The sequence below is a fragment of the Amorphotheca resinae genome (assembly GCF_003019875.1).
Source record: "Amorphotheca resinae ATCC 22711 unplaced genomic scaffold M430scaffold_1, whole genome shotgun sequence".
In the NCBI taxonomy this organism is placed as follows: Eukaryota; Fungi; Ascomycota; class Leotiomycetes; order Helotiales; family Amorphothecaceae; genus Amorphotheca; species Amorphotheca resinae.
Genome location: NW_020194471.1, coordinates 1,503,929 through 1,521,352, shown reverse-complemented (window position 1 = coordinate 1,521,352; position 17,424 = coordinate 1,503,929). Strand labels below are relative to the sequence as shown.

At 49.0% G+C, this 17,424-nt stretch overlaps 5 protein-coding genes across 5 annotated transcripts; 2 read left to right on the top strand and 3 right to left on the bottom strand.

The window, feature by feature from the left end:
- Nucleotides 1-2,434: 2,434 nt before the first annotated feature.
- On the bottom strand, nt 2,435-3,620 carry M430DRAFT_93336 (glycoside hydrolase family 16 protein; the record flags this gene model as incomplete). Its single annotated transcript, XM_024869772.1, has 3 exons — nt 2,435-3,104; nt 3,152-3,429; nt 3,480-3,620. 3 exons carry the CDS (start codon nt 3,618-3,620, stop codon nt 2,435-2,437), a joined length of 1,089 nt encoding a protein of 362 aa, XP_024725111.1.
- Nucleotides 3,621-5,439: 1,819 nt separating this feature from the next.
- On the top strand, nt 5,440-6,611 carry M430DRAFT_24021 (hypothetical protein; the record flags this gene model as incomplete). Its single annotated transcript, XM_024864999.1, has 2 exons — nt 5,440-5,505; nt 5,625-6,611. The coding sequence occupies 2 exons, from the start codon at nt 5,440-5,442 to the stop codon at nt 6,609-6,611; spliced, it is 1,053 nt and encodes a 350-aa protein (XP_024725110.1).
- A 5,256-nt stretch (nt 6,612-11,867) lies between these two features.
- Nucleotides 11,868-13,333, bottom strand: M430DRAFT_131264 (hypothetical protein). The gene is made up of 3 exons (XM_024862182.1): nt 13,051-13,333; nt 12,921-13,002; nt 11,868-12,870 (listed from the first exon to the last, which is right to left on the bottom strand). The coding sequence occupies exons 1-3, from the start codon at nt 13,234-13,236 to the stop codon at nt 11,975-11,977; spliced, it is 1,164 nt and encodes a 387-aa protein (XP_024725109.1). The 5' UTR covers nt 13,237-13,333; the 3' UTR covers nt 11,868-11,974.
- Nucleotides 13,334-14,691: 1,358 nt separating this feature from the next.
- On the top strand, nt 14,692-15,276 carry M430DRAFT_24018 (hypothetical protein; the record flags this gene model as incomplete). Its single annotated transcript, XM_024864998.1, has 2 exons — nt 14,692-14,860; nt 14,963-15,276. The coding sequence occupies 2 exons, from the start codon at nt 14,692-14,694 to the stop codon at nt 15,274-15,276; spliced, it is 483 nt and encodes a 160-aa protein (XP_024725108.1).
- Nucleotides 15,277-15,495: 219 nt separating this feature from the next.
- M430DRAFT_91849 (hypothetical protein) lies at nt 15,496-16,963 on the bottom strand (the record flags this gene model as incomplete). The annotated part of the gene is made up of 2 exons (XM_024869684.1): nt 15,496-16,650; nt 16,700-16,963. 2 exons carry the CDS (start codon nt 16,961-16,963, stop codon nt 15,496-15,498), a joined length of 1,419 nt encoding a protein of 472 aa, XP_024725107.1.
- Between the last annotated feature and the right edge of the window lie 461 nt (nt 16,964-17,424).

Sequence of the window (17,424 nt, the reverse complement as noted above, 5' to 3'; positions counted from 1 at the left end):
TCCGATCTGGGGGGGGGTGTTCGTGAACTTATAAGGGAGGAAGGCTTTGTTTAAGTTGGGGGTTGCTAGATAGATAGGGATGGAAAGAAGATCTAGATTAGGGTCACGAGTTAGAAGGAGGGAGACTGCAAGATGGGAACAGGCACAGATGTAGGTACGAATTGATGATATTTAAAACCTTCACATACACTTAAAATGATCAATCACATAAATCGAATTGTCATCCAAGATAAAATCCGTAAGAACATCTCAATTCGTTTCCACATGAACCCCTAATTAAATCCCAACCAGCATATACAGTTTAAATCCATCCATAATATCATATCGTATATCCATCCATCATTAACCCCCAAACCCCAAATAACCAAAAAGATCCCGAACCCATCCGCCTGCACCGAACCCAAAAAAAGGCAATCCGCAAACAAACGACAATATCCACCCATTCATCACGAAAGGCTAGAGAAGCAAGACGCACACGGTAAACAGCAGCACTAAGATCCCGCTGATCTCGAGCGTGCTGGCGCTGCTCTCCGCCCGCCATGAGGTCCCGTACGTAGCGACGGGAGGTTGGTAGATGGTGACGGAGATGTTTGGGGAGGGTTTGGGGGTTAGGGTTGAGGGGGTGGCGAGAAGGGTGAGGCGAGGGAGGGAGGGGAGGATGCTGAGGGTTGGTAAAGAGGGGAGGATGCTGAGGGTTGGTAAAGGAGGGAGGATGCTGAGGGTCGTTGGGAGGAGGGGTAATGTGGTAATTGTGGAGATATTGAGGGAGCTCGAGAGCGAATCTTCTGCTGATGCGGCCTTGGTGGTGGAGTTGTCGGTCTTGGTGGATACAGAGGCGAGGGGCCCTAGGTCGGTCACCAGCGACAGAATGTCGGAGAGAACGGGGAGACCGGTGATTGCTGATAGACCGATCGTGGTCTCTGTACCGGTTATCGTGGAGCCGTTGCTTCCTGTCGAAGTACCCGTCACTGTGAATATCTCCGTCACTGTGGTGATGCCGGGGACTGTAATTATCTCGCTGACTGTAGTCACTTCAACCTCGGTAACGGCATCGGTAGATGTGGATGTATCTGTAATTGTCGCTGCATCGACGGAAGTCGATGTGCCGGTGACGGTGAAGACATCGCTCACTGTGGTTATGCCAGGAATTGTGAGTACAAAGGTCACCGTCGAGACATCGATCTCTGTAGACACGTCGGTCGCGGTAGATAGCTCAGTTGCTGCAGCCACCTCCTCTACGACCGTGCTCGATGCCTGTGAAGTAGGTTGTAGGGTGACCTTCGAGTTATGTACAGATGTTGGCGTCGACGTGGTTTGTGGCACTGGGACCACTGTCGTGTAAAGCTCGAATACCCTCGTAGTCTTGTCCTGTTTCGGCGCGCAGTCTGTCTCAGTCGAGGCGCAGGGTGATGTAACGGTCCAGCTGATGGTCTTGTAGACGGTAACGGTTGTCCAAGATTCGATGATTTCGGTCACGCTTCCGATCGTGGTTATGACGGTGTCGAGGCTGGTGATGGTGGTGGTGATCACCTCGGATCCAGCAGTCGGGGTTACGTGGCTTGACTCAGATGCGTGCGAGGTATGAGAAGCACTAGGGGTTATCGTTGGAGCGATCGAGAACTGTAATCTGCCGTAGTATACGGGGGTGGAGGTGTTTGTCGCAGTATCTACTGGGTTAGAGTTGGATGCTAGAGTAGTGTTTGAGGGAGCCTGAATGTTATATTTAGAGGGGCTTGCACTTGGAGATATTGGGGATGGGGTGGAGGAAGAGGTCACAATCGTGTTCGAGATCAACTTGCTCAGGGTGTGGTGCTGTTCATCCCCACGAGTTTTTGAGCTCGACGTGGTCGGGGGCAAGTTCAGGGTTTCAGTCACAGTCGTTGTGTTTGTGTACGGTTTTGTTAGGCGTGAGGGTGGAGCCGGAGTATGAGTGGTTGTGTACGAAGTAATGCTCAAGGTCACAGTAGAAGTGCCTTCCTCGGCCGATGAACTATTGATCAAGGTCATCTTGTCAGAAGTACTGGGGGAGGGAGTGGGCGCACCTGAATTATCATTGATTGGAGTGAATTGAGAGGTTTGGTCAATAGCTATTGGGATTGAACTCGTGCTCAGAATAGATGAGGAGCTTGGAGTGTGGGAGCTGGTTGAACGCTGACTCGAAGGCACAGTGAGTGTTGAACTCAGGCTGGTTGCACTAACTTCCGCTGATGAAGAAAGGGATGAAGCTGCGTGATCTTGGAGACTTCTGCCGCAGTAGGGTCAGCCACCGTCCATTTTGTGTCGCAACAAAACAGAGGTATCGTATTATCATAACTTACGAAGAACTTGAAATACTGCTTGAAGAAGTGAACGCCGAACTTGACCTCGATGAGCTTGTGCTTGATGTGGTTCTAAAACACTGTTAGGAATGTCTGGCATACTGATGTGAGGAACCTTACGATGAAAAGCTAGTTGCAGTACTGGAAGCAGACGTCTGCTGGTAGACCTTGATACTATTAATCAACCAATACGCATCTTCATACATGGTGGGATTGGCCGCCACGTAATCATTGCACGTCGGATATTTGATAGGATCGTAGCAGGACGTCGTTTGCCAGAATTGTGGTTGTCCAGCATAGCTGCCACAGAAATCAGTGTTGATGACCATCTGATGCTGTTGGAACGATTCATCGATATCACAGGAGCCGCCAGCTGTCGTAAGCACTGGCAACGGCCAAGAATCAGGGTTCGGAGTTCCGGCCTGTAGGTCTTCCGGGATACTGCTCGGCTCAAAGGTCCAGATCTTGATCGCTTCGCTTGTCCATTCCATCACATAGATACCACCGCCATTTTCATTCAATTGAGGCGAATAGGATCCTCTGTCAGGGTTCATCGCGGAGCACCCTTGGCTTGAATATTGCGCACCGTAAGGGTCGTCATACGTTGCCCATTGAGAACAGTTATATGAAACTTGAAGCCCAGTTTGTTGAATGGTTTCCTTGTTCCCATGAACAGAGCAATCGGAACCCGTGTGGAGCGTTGATGTGCTCTGGACCTCTTCGTTGATAGCTTCCAATATATCGATTTCTCCCCCGTTCGGCCAATCGTCCAGGGATACGGTCCAACTATGGAAGTTAGTTCTGCCGCACACTGCATACTAGCAACTACTCACAATGCTGGCCAAGTGCCGCAAGTGTTCGAGGGTACGTGGGCGAAATCTGCAACAAAAAGTCCATGTTGGTACGGTTTGTTAGATGTGATTCTGACACTCGGTCGACCGGAATCGGGGGAATATGTGTTCCAATGATCCACACCCATATATGCTTGGTATCCGGTAGGATTTTCGCTCGTAGGCACCGTTTTATAGTCGATCAACTTTCCTCCCAAACTTGTTGATTCAGCCTCAGCTTTGCTCACGTACTGTACGAACCCATTCGTTGGATCGGCGGCCTTCCATATTGTTAGTCGTTATTCAGGAGTTCTGATTCCAGAATACCTACTGTAAAGAAATCCCAACTGTCGAAAAATGTGTTCCCTGAGTAGTTATCCTCAGAAGCAAGTGTGTACTCCATAGTTGCCGCCACAGTGTTAGCACAGGCGAGGACCAGAGTCCCCGCCTTGAACAATTTTGAGGGAGACATAGTTAGGAAGGAGGGGAGACAAAACTCAGTTTGTGGGGTGAGAGTGCCTTACAGGATGAAGTGAGGTGCCACCCACCTTTTTGTTGTCGAAGACTTAAGGTTTGGTTGCCATGGGCCGCAACGCTGCTGAGGGGTCCTCCGACGTAAGAGATGGAGGAGTTCAGGTGGAGAGTCATGATAACGATGGCTATAGGAAAGGTTTCTTACGCGGCTCAAAACTTAAAAACAAAGTGGAGGTTCAAATCCATACGTTTCAAACCATACAGATGTAGCATTGAGAAGAGCTAATATCATCAGGTACAGAGATCATCTTCACCAGCACTCTACTGGGACTACTCCAGAGCCTAGATCAAGGGGAGAGAATCGCTAACAAACACCAAGATCTTAGCCTCTTTACCACTGGGTCGGGCCAGATCTTTGGATTGTGGGTAGCAGTGGATATAGACCAAAGCTGAGGTTCAAACGGTGCAGCGGGAAATATGAAGTAGCGCGAAATGGGGGGTGAGATGAGCCAGAAGCTTGGTTCTCGCTTCGCACTGCACAGTCCTAATTCAGGATAAATTGGATCGACGTCTTTCCCCAAAATGGCTGTTGCCCAGCCAACACCGGTATTGTTTACATGGAGACGAGAAGACCCTATTTATCCCCCACTTTGCCTACAATAACAGATTACGATTTATTGATTTGCTATTTTTTGCATCTCTAAATACCTGAGACCAATAGTCATGGTTTCAACTCAATAGTCAGTCACACTTTGATACGATTCCTTCCTAGCTCGAAATACAACTCCCTCCTTATCCCCCGACCTGCTTTTGATTGAAAACAAGGCTGTGTAAACAAGATTTCATCATCACCGTTGTGGCTGCATATGCAGCACGTATCAACAAATCCTCCGCCCGTCCCAAATCCAAGGGACCAGCGAGAGAAGTGTACATACAACTAAATCCGACTGCATTTTGACAGCTGAAGTGTGGATCTTTAAGACGCGTCATACAAAGTAGAAATATGGTGGGGACTTTGTCTACGGTTGCAAGTCCTAATATGATAAACACAAGTCAAGTCACTCAAGGCTAGACCGAGAGAGAAAGTTTTCTCAACGTCTCCACAGAGAACTCAAAGTAAACAAACGGAATGGCCTAGGACTCTCAGCTGTACCGTCTGTCTACGGAGTATATCAAATCAAGAATTCATGGACTCCATATCACAGATTGGTCCCACCCGATTGTATTCCTCTCTCGGCCTTAATTCCAGTCGTAGTGGCTTGTAACAAATTCTCATCATTATTATGTACCTGTTTGAAGGTTGTACTCCACTGCTGTACTTGTTCCCATGCCAATTCCCGTCTTTCTTTATGCCCAGGTCTCAAGTTAGTCCAAGTTTCTTTGGCGCGCGGAAGGAGTCTGCCTCGCCGAAAATGCAACAAACCTGCGGCCCAACTGATAAAGCTGGAATAAATTCTCTTTGATGGCAACCTGCATCGCTGGCATAAGCGTATTCTAAAATTGTGTCCCTCTCCTTTGTCTTCGTGATCGAGTGGCTTACCCTCTCTTTGTTCTTTCAAACCACCCCATCCATACTGACAGCGGTTGTGCTTCTCCAATGTCAAAATTCAATTGTACCATGATGTTTCAAAATTGCAACAGAGACCCATGGAATCTTCCTGGCGACGAGGTATAGTATCTTTGACTTCGATCCACCAGGTCGTGGCTCCTCATAAAGTCCTCAGTTCCAGACAATTTAGAGGTTGGTTTATTTTTGAAAATACGTGTCAGTGGTACTCTTCATTCGGGAGAGTTTTCTTTTATTATCCATATCTCCCATGCCTCAAATTCCTGGAGCGTCCCAATCAAGTGGGGAAATATCCCATACCCTTTCCGTTTCCGGTGTAAGTCATAAAGTGCAATGGAGTACAATAGAGTCTCCTAGGAGAATTCATTTTCCCTAGACTCATTTGAGAGTGTAGTTACAAAGACTACGGAGTTGACAGCTGACGGGTTCGAACAGAGATCAAGAAGGGGAGACCCATTTCCAACACAAGCGATTCTACCAGCTATTGTAGATTGCCCGGAGAGAACACGCGAAGGTTCAGAGGGCCGGAATTCCAGTTTCTCCAATTCTTCTAGAATAGTATTGACTCCAGTGTCTGGACTAGGATCCTCGTCATCCTCAAGTTCAGCGGAGGCCCTCCCAGTTCAACCCGACTCGAGGCGACGAACTAGAGACAGTGTACCCATAGATCAAAGATTATCTATTAGGGAGTCTAGACCATCATTGATTTCTCCAGTCTCCAGCCTAGTAAACATCACAAGATTACTTCGCTCCAACCCTGGATCGCCTGTTCCCTTCAGCGAACCAGCAGCGCCATCACCATATTCCTCACCAGAGAACTCAAGCTCTTCTATTCTCCCAGACTTTGGCGCAATCTCTGATACACTATTCTGGCATTTGTTACTAGAGAAATATTGGCATATTGAAGAATTTCCTCCAGGGTCACTCGTTTCCAACATCCAAAACGATCTCTTCAGCGGCGCTATCCAGCAAACCATAATCAAAATTGATCAAGCTCTAAGATCACCACTGCGCCGTCGGTCCATCAAATCTAAAACTATTTCCTTTTTTACAATGGGGTATTTCTCAGACTCATCGCGAGTCCCTCGCCACGAGGTCACTCAGCGGATCAATCTCCATCTTCTACGCTGTGCAGCACTGCTTGCTTATGATCAGCCAGAAAAGGGCTTGTATGATGCAGAAGCAGCGCGGAGTACCGCAGAGGATGAAGCGGTTTATTACTTGCAGTGCAAGAGTCAACTGTACCGGGGCCTGTGCTTGAGAAAATTAGCAAGGTGGGAGGAAGCTAGTGCTGCGTTCACCAGAGCAGCCAATATTAGAGGCTGGGCAACTAGGGTAGAGGAGTTGAAGAGGGAGGCAGAGAACATGATTGCTGAGCAACGAATGGGACGATCTAGGAGAATTGCATCCGGAAGACAGTAAAGAGACTTGCTAGCTTTAAAGATGTATGCCGCATAGCGGGCGGATTTTTGGGAATTTTGGGAAAATCGGACGAAAGCGAAATATAGCGGTATCGAGTGCGGCGTACTTGTTGCGAAGAATATTTCTTCATCGAATCACTCTTTGCAAACCTTATCACTATGCTTTGATAGTCGTGGAATTCCCTTGCTGTGAGGGTATCCTTTAGGAATGTGGTCGCCGCATCCGACCACAACAATGATACCCTTCTCCATTCCTTCTTTCACAAAGAAACCGTTCATATTCCACTGCCAATTCTTCCATTTGACTTTTGTGCTGCAAGAAATCTTCTCAATCAAATTGTTATTCCGGACCCAAGAACTACTTGCGTGGTATATACGTAAAATATATTCTCGTAATTGGAAACGAAGAGTATCAATGGCAAGAAAGGGAAGAAGAGCAGGAAGGGGAAGAGGGGGAGGAAGTACAGGAAGCCCATCAGGGTCATCGCCAGAAAGGAATATCAATATTCAACAAGGACAAAATCAAACCGAAGGAAATCTGGCAACGGCCCCTACCTCGAGGATACCTGTAGCGGGATCTTCATCCGCAGCAACGGCCCTAGAACAGCAACGACAATCTCCTCCAGCGTCCAGAATTCCTACTCCTACAGCACGGCTACCTCAACAATCCAGGTCAGCAGCGACAACATCAAATCCAAGAACTCATACTCCGTTATCAAGCTCACCTCAACAACCTACAGGAACAACAGCGACAGCAGGAACATCCTCATCTAGACCGAATACTCCATTGACTGCTGCAATTGAAGAACGCTCGTCTCGCAGCTTTTCAGTCCCGCCTTTAAAGAAAACCCAGCCTTCACCAGTCTCGTCAACCACCGGAAGTTCCTTGCCATCCTTTGTGAGATCTCCGATTGAGTCCAGCCCAGCAGCAGCGACCTCAAAGTCAACTCCTCCAACAGGAAGCAGCTCAGAATCACCCGTCTCTGAACCTAGCGGGTTACCTACGCTGAGAAATCTCTCTGAAGATGTAAAAGCGAGCTTCAGCGCCGAAAGTCAAGATGAGCAAGGTTTGCTTCCCGAACCTCCTTTAGTCGAAAACCAAGAAACGGTGACACCAAGTGTCTCTTCGACTGGCCCCCCAAATACGCCAGCAACACCGGAAATGTCAGAAAGCATAGTGCACTTGATTCCCGCTGCTCTGGCACTTGGAGGTCGAAGCTCAGCTGCGACAGATGCTCCCACCAGCCAAGTCCCAATCGCAACAGATGGTGCACTTACGCAGCCTCCAAGTTTGGCAACAACCGCAGTTCATCTCCCTCCACTCGCAATAGCCGGTGAACCCACATTGACTTCTGCTATTCGGGAAGCACTGCTGGACACAAGTCCTGGTAGTGCTACCAGCGGGCACGGGTCAAGGGACGCCGCACCCACGCAGTCCAACCCAGGTGTTGATACCAAGGACTCAGAATCAACACAGAACAACCCAGAAACTGGTGAAGATGGCGCAACCAAAGGGATAGTTTCTTCACCAGCTGCACAAACCGCAGAGACCATCACTCAGAATAATCCCGCACCCCAAACCGCACCTCCCGCTACTACCATATCCGCATCCTCAGATGTTCCGGCACCATCTTTAGAAACGACCTCTCGAAGATCATCCTCGAATATAGGGGCGCACACACGAATGTTCCGCAGGGCCTACAATCTCCCAGATGACTATCTTTCCGGCCTCGAGGAAGAAGCAGTTGTAGACTCGACGCGCACCCGGGATGAGTTAGCTAATCTGATAATGCAGATGCCCCGGACGAATGTCTCAGCTATTGCGTCCACGCCTTCGACATCGCAGGGTAGTTCTCCTGAGCAACCGCAGAGCGCTCGTTGGGAGCCGGAACCTCCGTCTCAGATTCAACAGTGGAGAGAGGCAGGATCAACTTCGTGGTCCACGGTCCCATTATCCAGTGATGGACTATCGGAGTCTGGAGGCTTGGAGATGAATCAGGGAGGTGAGACAGCGTTGATGTCAGGGAACCTGACCCCCATCCCAGCACCTGCACAAGGAAGAGTAACGACAGGAGAACAGCTTCAGATAGCTGGGCAGCCTCCCGCAACTTCGGGTTTGCCTCAGTCACACTTGACTGTGACGTCGGGGAACCCACTTGCATCAGGCTCTCAAGCACAACCTATCCAACAATTACTTGATGAGGCGCTGAAGACGCATCTTTTCGGCGGTGAATTTGGCCAAACGGAAACCTCACCTCCCACTCGAAGCTCTCATGCCATAACCTCAGCCTCAAGAGCGACGCGGGATGAATCTCTCACTACAGGAGAGAAGACTGTAGAGAAAGCACAAAATTCGATTGATGGACAGTTTGAGGGACAATCAACTCAAGCGCCACCTGTCTTCTCTGGCTCAAATGTAGGAATTGAGGAAGAGTCTGGGTTGAGAGTGGCACCAGCTGGCTCAGAATTTGGAGGTCCTGATACAGACTCCGGCGACAATAAGCAGCCATCATCCAAAGCTCCACCCCTACCTCCGCGTCCCGGAGGGCCGCCAGGTGATGGCGCGGGACGAGCTCCTTCCGGATCACCTTCACTTCCGCCAAGTTTCAGTCTGCCCATCGAGGAATACTTGCACTTTCCGCGTCCACCGCTTGCATTCTACAAAGAACCCAATACACCCTCCCCGCTTTGGGAGCCTGGTTTCGGGCCCGTAGGATCGCAGACTCTAGACCCCGGTAGGCCGCTAAACATCGTACCAATAATTGGAGACCAGCCTCCGGCGAGGTTCGAGTTTGACGAGGAAGAAGTTGATGCGGAAGCATGGTTTGAGGCGGAAGATGAGCGAGAGAGAGCCGAGGCTCTGGCCAGAGGTCCAGTGGTGACGACGGAAGCGACCATCCGACTGGAGAGGCAACGGGAAAAGTTGATACATATGCCGAGACAGCAGGTATGTTTTCATCTAATTCCAGACAACGAGAAAAAGAGTATGACTAACCACAATTCCCATCTAGCTCCCACAGGCGCTAATAGAATGGTACAAATATGTGGACGAGAATGATGAAAGGATAGACCTCAGCATAGAAAAAGCAAAGCCTGCTGTGAATGCCGCTTTAGAACTCGGAGTCTCGCAAACCAGTTCCATCCTTCAAGCGAAGCTCGAGATTAGACATTTAGATTACGACAGGGAGCTCTTGAAGAAGGAGCTTGCGCTTATGAGAACCGAGATCACAAATCTTCGCAACTTTATAAAATCCAATAGGCCAGACGCAGAACAAAACAAGAAGTATCTGGAAAAGGTTGCAAGTCTGAGGGCCGCCCTCCATAGGATCATAGAACTCATGAAAGAAGTTCAAACGCTAAGGATGAAATGCAAAGTCTTGGAAAAGCGAATCCCCGGCCAAGAGACCAATACCGATAATAAATCCAACCAGAAGATCAAAGAACTGGAGAATAAAATCAAAGTTCTCCGCCAAGAAGCACTAGATCAACAGCATGCAGCTGCACTTGTCGTCCAGTTCAACTCGGAAGACGGGGTGAATACCGAAGCCAGGGGAGTAAGGGAATTGAAAGCTGAAGTCAACAGTTTGAATGGTAGGCTTATGGACCTGATATCCAGGAACGAAGAAGCGGAGAACACTATTAAACTCATGGCAGAAGATGCTGAAATGAATGAAACAGCCATCCCGGAAAATATAGAAACGATTAGACGTCTGACGGAAAAGATTACAGAACAAGCTGAAGAGATCCTTGAACTACAAGAGGCTGCAAGGGGAAAAGAGCCTGAAGACAAAGCTGGAAATATGAAGAAACTCCAGGAGCAGCTCTACTCTGCAAGGCTTGATTTTGTGACTGGTGTTAATATCGTAGCTGGTCTACGAGAACAGGTCAGAGAACTACAGAATGAAGGCGTGGATTTAAGGAGGAAATTGGAAGCTGAACGTTCTGCCTTGCAGAATTACAAGACCCAAGGAAGGGAGCAAGAGCTGAGAATCCAAAATCTCGAAGTGGAACTAAAATCTATGGAGGGGTTTGTCGAGCCGACAAGGCTTAACTTCCATAGTGTCAGCACCCAAGAGCTACAAAAGGAGGCACAGAAATACAAAGAAGAGTACAAAAAACAGGAGACGGAACTTGAAATGGTCAACGAGGATGAAGAACAACCGAGAGAGCGGGTCGCTAATACTGAACATAAAGTTGAAAATTGGGGGAACCAGGCAACGACTTTGAATCAAAGTCTTGATCGAAAGGGTATTTGTAAGTTGACTTCCAATCATCCAAATACAAGGAGCTTACCAAAGAAGCAGATCCAGCACCAACCCAACCAGAATCTTCTCTTCCAGAAGCTCCTGGCTCACCGAATATCAAGAAAATGCCGCAGGAAATGCGAGTCGAAGCCAAACGAGGCGCCATAGAACTTGCCATCATACGAATTCGATTGGCATTATCCTACATGGTCCAACAGCGAGCACAATGTGGGTTCCAAGATGATGATAGTACCGCCGCTCTTGATATTGCCTGGGACACATTATATTACTGTGAGAAAGCGGGTGACGTTTCTCTCATGGCCCGGGCCAGTTTCTGGCTGGGCGTAACCACATATTATAGCGATGATATACGTACAGCATTGAGTCATTTCAAGGATGCTAAAAAAGATATGCCGCTGCAGTGCGATGAGGCAAAATTTCTAGATGAGTGGTTCAATCGCTGCAATAGGGGAGGGCCTGAGAAAGACGCCGAAGTTTATGTACAGGAGCTTGCTCCGGCCCCTGCGATGAGATCAAAACGTCGGCGCGAGAGGAAGACACAAAAGGACGAGAAAAATCCTGACTACGGGAACCCTAGTGATCAAGACACTGGAAAATACGGACTTAAGGGAATGGCAACAACGAGAAGAGATCCTGAGCTGCAGCCCGCACCACAGACACAGACAGAAACTCAGGCAGGGGGAAAACAGGCTGAAACTCAGGAAGTTGTAGAAGCCAATGGATTCAGGCGTTTCTTGAGAAGCTGGTCTCCAGCCAACCTGTTCCATCCGCCCTAAGGGTTTTTTGGGTTCCGGACAGTCTTCGAGCTGGTACGGAAGAAACAAATACTCAAGAATTAGCCATTGTTTGAAACACAGTCGCCTATATTTGGGTATAAAGAGAGAAGGTGGTTCAATGAATGGGGGTGCCCATATTGAATGTTTTTAAGAAATGGTTTGGAGATACAGTTCCATTCTGTTTCAAGTGTGGAATGCGAAGTATAATCTTAACCACACTTGTGGAATCTTTTTGGGGGGAAGGTTTGATTCGTTTTTGAGCCAGATATAGAAGATTTAACTCGTCCTCTCCCCTTTGTAGAAAATATCCCATTAGAATCGTATTATGCGGGCAATATACTGCTGTATGGAATTTCCCAGAACCAACTCGCAACTCCCATTGCTCCAAGACTCATTGTAAACGCCATCAGAAAGTTGACTTGATTGTTATCGAGCAAACCCAGGGAACCGCTCTCCACTCTTCGACCCGGTTTCTCATCCCCAAAGCTGGGGCTTCGGGTCTTCTTCGCGTCAGATTTTAACCCACCCATTTTCTTATCGAGATATTCCTCAATTTCGTTGCTCTGGGCCTGCTTTTCTACCGAGCTTTTGCCTTCAGAGTGTAAGATGTTTTCTTTAATCTCTGCCCGTTTCCTGTAGTGCATGGTGTTTGGTCCCGCTTTAGAGACTAGGACTTGTTTGCCTCCTTCACCTTCAATTATTCGGCCGGTTCGCGTGTCCACAACACTTGATTGTAACCAGCCACCCAAGAAACTATCAAGGAGACTCCCCAGTGTTCCCCAAAACGCCATCGCAAGCGCGAATCTTTGCCGCTGATTGAATCCCCACCCACTTATATCCCGCAATCCCGTCACCGGTGACTTTGGGAGACAGAAAGGAATGAGTGCCATCGAGGCGGCAACGATGATAAGGGATCCCAGAAATCCGGACGCAAGGCCCCAGATAGTGACGCCTCCGTTTGTTCCCGGTGGGACCTCTCGCAGCTTCAAAGAAGTGATAAGCCGCGGTCGAGTCTTTGATAGGATTCCGAGCTCTGAACTAAATGTATCTGCAGCTACCGCCGCGTAATTTGCTACTATTCCAATGACCAGGAGATCACCACCCCATGGATAACAGCCTGGTATAGAACCGCTGCTAGGAAGGACGCCTTGTTCTCGCTGGTAAAGTTGGTATGTGTGGAGGAGACTGAGGATCGAAGCTACGCCGGAGTTGGCAAGTACTGCATTGCCCTTAGTACCGCACGAATCTTAGGTGTCCAACGGTACATACCTTGAATATGTGTCCTCGCTCCTTCACCGCCAGGGTTGCCAGATGCTTGCATCGTAAGTCTGGCCTTGACATCGTGCTTGACCTAGGTGTTGTCAGATCAATTAACAACTTTTCTAATACGCATGCATACCTTTGTGACCCTGGTACCAGCCAAGAAGAATACTATGAGAAGAGCAAAAGGCAGATTCCACGGATGGACCGCATGCGCAACAGCTGTAAATATAGCAGCGACGATTCCCGCCGGTGTAAGAGACTTGTGCGACCAAGCTCGGTACGCCATGACCAGTGTCACTGGCACAGCAATGGCGGCCTTCATATTGTCGAGTCAAGTCGAGTCAAATCGATTGAGACAGGCGCATTCAATAAAGTGTATTGACTCTGTGGTGGTGTTGTTCTGCTCTGAGGCAGACGAGGACTCCGGAAAGCATTATTCAGTGAGGGAGGTCGTCGTCATACCTTGTCCAGGAACTCCCGGATCGGTGGATCTAAACACCGTGCTTACCTAAGTCGGTGCAGATACATAAAGGGAGGATTCCAGCTACTTGCCCAGATCAAACAATCCTCAAGGAAATCTGCTGGCACCGGGTGTGAGTCTATGGATAGACTGACAGAGATGTGTAAGTTCTTTTTGTACTTTAATGCTATTTCCATCTTCCCTTTTCTCCACCCTATAGTTGTATTGAAAGTTTGAAATTGGCCTGCGGGCCTGAATTCTGTAGCTGGGACTGTTCGTGATGGAGATAACCCTGCTCTCCGGATAGTAGTCTGCGATCAGCTTGGGGCTCATAGTTATCCCTCCCACGATCTCAGCCGATAGTTTCAATTCGTCCAAGTTACCAGTTGGTTGAGTCGCAAGTCACGGAATCTCCATATCCTTACCATTTTCCTGCTTTCCAAAATGGATCATCGGGGGCTTTAGTATTGAAGGTAAACCCAGATATACTCGTGATAGTAGCAGTCACCAGTGTTGAGCTATCTCTTAAGTACATGATGTCTCTGAAAAAGTATCGTGCATGCTGCATGCTCCCCATGGTTTTCATTTATTACATGCATTTCACAAGCACTCAAACCCTTAGATAATTGAAAGAGCGCGTTGGATATACTTGGTTTAAGCACGCGATCGGTTGCTCCTTGTCGAGTTTGCTTATTCTTCTCCTTCAATCCCAGCCTCGCAAGCTATTAATAAACCCTCTCCCTAACCATCCCACAACTCGAGGCGTACATCTAGATCCCCTCCACTTCTCAGAACATTCCTTGTTATTTTTTATTGATATACTTTTATCCCCTCATTTTCTCAGCTCGCTCACGAGTGATCAACTCTTATCCAATCCGAAAGCCGAACCCGTCACATTCGTAGACGGTCGTGCGGCTGAACATAAGCTTTTCCACTTGCAGATGAATTGCTTTTGGGGTGGCTACAGCCACATGTTCACAAAAAAGATTAATCCAATCTAAAGCTCAGGACAGGAATAGAAATTCGCTTAGGAAAGAGCCTTTAGTGGTGGTTCTCTGGGGAAGGGGGTCAATTTCGTGGAGTGGGCTGAGATTCATGCAGCTGCCAGAAGCTTATCACGCTGTGGCGTCCGATCCGATGGTCAAGCAGGCTTATTGTCTTTTCCACTCTCTTTTGGCAGGAGAAAGCGAAATGGATGCACCTGTAGATGAGCGTGTTATCTATTTATTAAGTCATGTCGCCCTTTCAAAGGCGTCCTGCGCGAAAGGTCCATTGTCCACCCAGAACATCACTCACGAGCACTCAAAAACCAGAATCATGGCACCAACATACACCGCCAGGATTGGTGAGCGCGCATATCGATATCGCTATCACTCAGGTGGCAGTTCCTTAAGCGGCGGTGGGATTGGAGGAGTGGTGATCGGTGCCATCGTTGTTGTGATGCTCGCTATCTTCATCGGTGTCTTCTGGTATGAATATAATAAAGGTACTATCCTTCCCATCTCCTCTCTCTTCACACCATAACGAAACCTCCACTCACTAACTCACTCACTCATCATACACAACAACTACTAACTACTACCCACAGCTCAAACCCTCAACATCCAACGCGGTACCCCCAACGCCCCAATCCGCAAAGGGCCTATCTTCAGCACCGCCTTCTGGACCGCCCTCACGTTTGGACTCGTCGGTCTCTTCTGCGCATCATGTCTTGCCTCTAGTGATAATGTCACTGGAAATAATGATGGTGGCGGCAGCCAAGACCCTTCTCAAATGCCTGAAGGCGGTGATACGCCTGGGATCAGCCCGCCGCAGATGGGCTATCAACAGAATGTCGATTGGCCTACTCTTCAGTCCGCAGCTACGGATCCTATTCAGACGGCGCCGATTGATGATAGTTAGGGGGTGGGTGAAGATGGAGAGCTTAGAGAGGCTCATAGTGGTAGGGGCGGTGGTATGATTAGTGTATTATGTATGAGTGAGCTTCTGGGTATTGTCAGAGATAGCAATGAGCGATATCTGGAAGTATGAACTAAATCCAATCGTTGATAGCATCCGGATCTATGATATCTACGTGTCCACGGCGCCTCTTCTATACGAATATCTAGACCAATCTGAGACCTAAGCCTCGCTCTCCGCCAACCACACCGCCTTATGAGTTCTCACTCTCTCAATCCTCTCTTTACTCAACTTATACCCCTCCGGTACATCGACATCTGCCATCTCACGCCCCAATATCAATTGCGCAACTGCTTTGCCACACAGCCAAGCATTAGGCATACCATGCCCCGTAAACCCTCCAGAGAGCCACAATCCCTCGCCGCCACCGACCCCCAACTCCGGGCTCACCTGGCCCACCCATGGATGTCCATCCCGACTATACCCCATAATCCCGCTCCATTCCCAGCTAGCCTGTAATTCCTTCCCCTCATTCTCGAGTTCGAGAAGGACGTTTATCTCTCTGCGGAGATAGGCGGCGGCGGGGGGGTCGATGGCAGAATCGTCAGAGACGCCAATACCTGCATTCTCGGCGTAAGAGCGCGCTCCCCCAAACATCAGCTGGCCACCGCTTTTCCCATCGTGGGTGAAGGGTCGTTGGATGAGGTAGTCGTCTTGGTCGGTACTTTGCTTTCCGTGGCCTAGGAACCCGTAGGAGCATTCTAATGGCTTGTGCATGGTGCTACTTAAGGGCGTTACGGATTTTGGTGGGAGCAGGGCACTCATCTCCCCCCGTACAGGGACTATCAAATCGCTGAAGGCGGGGAGGAGGTGTGAGGTGTAGGCATTGGTAGTTAGGAGGACGGTAGGAGCAGAGAGCATGCCACGAGGCGTGTGGATGATCCATCCCTTGTCCATTTTCTGGAGATTGGTTACGGGGGTATTTGTTTGAAGATTGAGGAAACTGCTCGCGATTAGGGATTCCAGGATCCAGGAGACGAATTTGTAAGGCCAGAGACTTGCGGCATGAACCTGGAGAATTGCGCCTGCTGCTCTGGGTACTCGAAGATCCTCCAATGAAGGATTCGTTGATTCCTTCGTGATGACAGAAACAAGCTTTCCTAATTCCGGGTCTGTCTTCTTGAGGGTCTCCACTCCCTTGACGGCAGTTTCGAACATGGATGAAGACATGAAGGCGTGGCACCCCGGAATACTCTTCCATTCACAGGGGATATTATGGGTGGCGATAAGAGATCTAATAGCCTCGTAATTGCGAAGCTCAAAGGCTCCAACTTCGGGAGTCGAATCGTATATCAAGGGTTGGCAATGGCCTCCATTCTGGGTTGCGTCAGGACGAAGGCGGAATTATGGGTGGGGGTGAACTCACGCGACCTGTTGCTCCCCAGCAGGCTTCTCGGGCCTCGAGCATGACGACGTTGACATCCTTGTTATTGAGCTCCTCGCGGAGGTGCAATGCAGCAGATGCTCCAGAGATGCCGCTCCCGATGATTACTATGTCCGCTTTGAGGGGGAGAGACGGAGTGGTTCGATGGCCGAGAAGGACCTTCGAAGGCTCACTATGCCAGAAGGACTTGGTTGAGCTTGGGGTTGGGAGACTCGCCCGCTCGGGGAAGTATTCGTCGCCCGTCATGCTGATGCTATGGAGGTTGTTGAACTGATGTTGTCGTTGACCGCTGCGTGGATCGAGGTGGGAAGGTCACGTGAGGATTCGGGATCTGACCCGCCAAAAGGGGGTGGGGGGTATCTCACAGGGTTGTAGTGTCAAAATCGTCAATCTCAGCACAAGATTACAAGGTGCAAACATCAAGTTAGAGATCTGCCCGGATATAAACAGTTACCGGGGGGGGGGGATAAAGGGCTCTATTAAGGCAGAAATGAGCAAGTAATTTAGAATATACACGTCTGGTGTTGAGCTTTGCTACAACAGCGTCGATGTGGTGCGTTTCCACAGTAAAAGAAGGAATGGATTTATAAACAGGTACCTTGGCTTATCGCTAAGTTAGTTTACCCGCAAGTAAGTTCGCCTATGATAAGACTTGTCTCCACTCCCGCACCCCACGTAAGATCGACGAACCAACCTTCTAACCAATA

Bases quoted from the DNA above. Each gene is read 5' to 3' on its own strand.
- M430DRAFT_131264 (XM_024862182.1), bottom strand. From the start codon at position 13,236: ATGAAGGCCGCCATTGCTGTGCCAGTGACACTGGTCATGGCGTACCGA. The intron at 13,003-13,050 runs GTATGCATGCGT...GACAACACCTAG, and splicing joins CTGGTACCAGGGTCACAAAG to GTCAAGCACGATGTCAAGGC. The intron at 12,871-12,920 runs GTATGTACCGTT...AGGGCAATGCAG, and splicing joins AGCGAGGACACATATTCAAG to TACTTGCCAACTCCGGCGTA.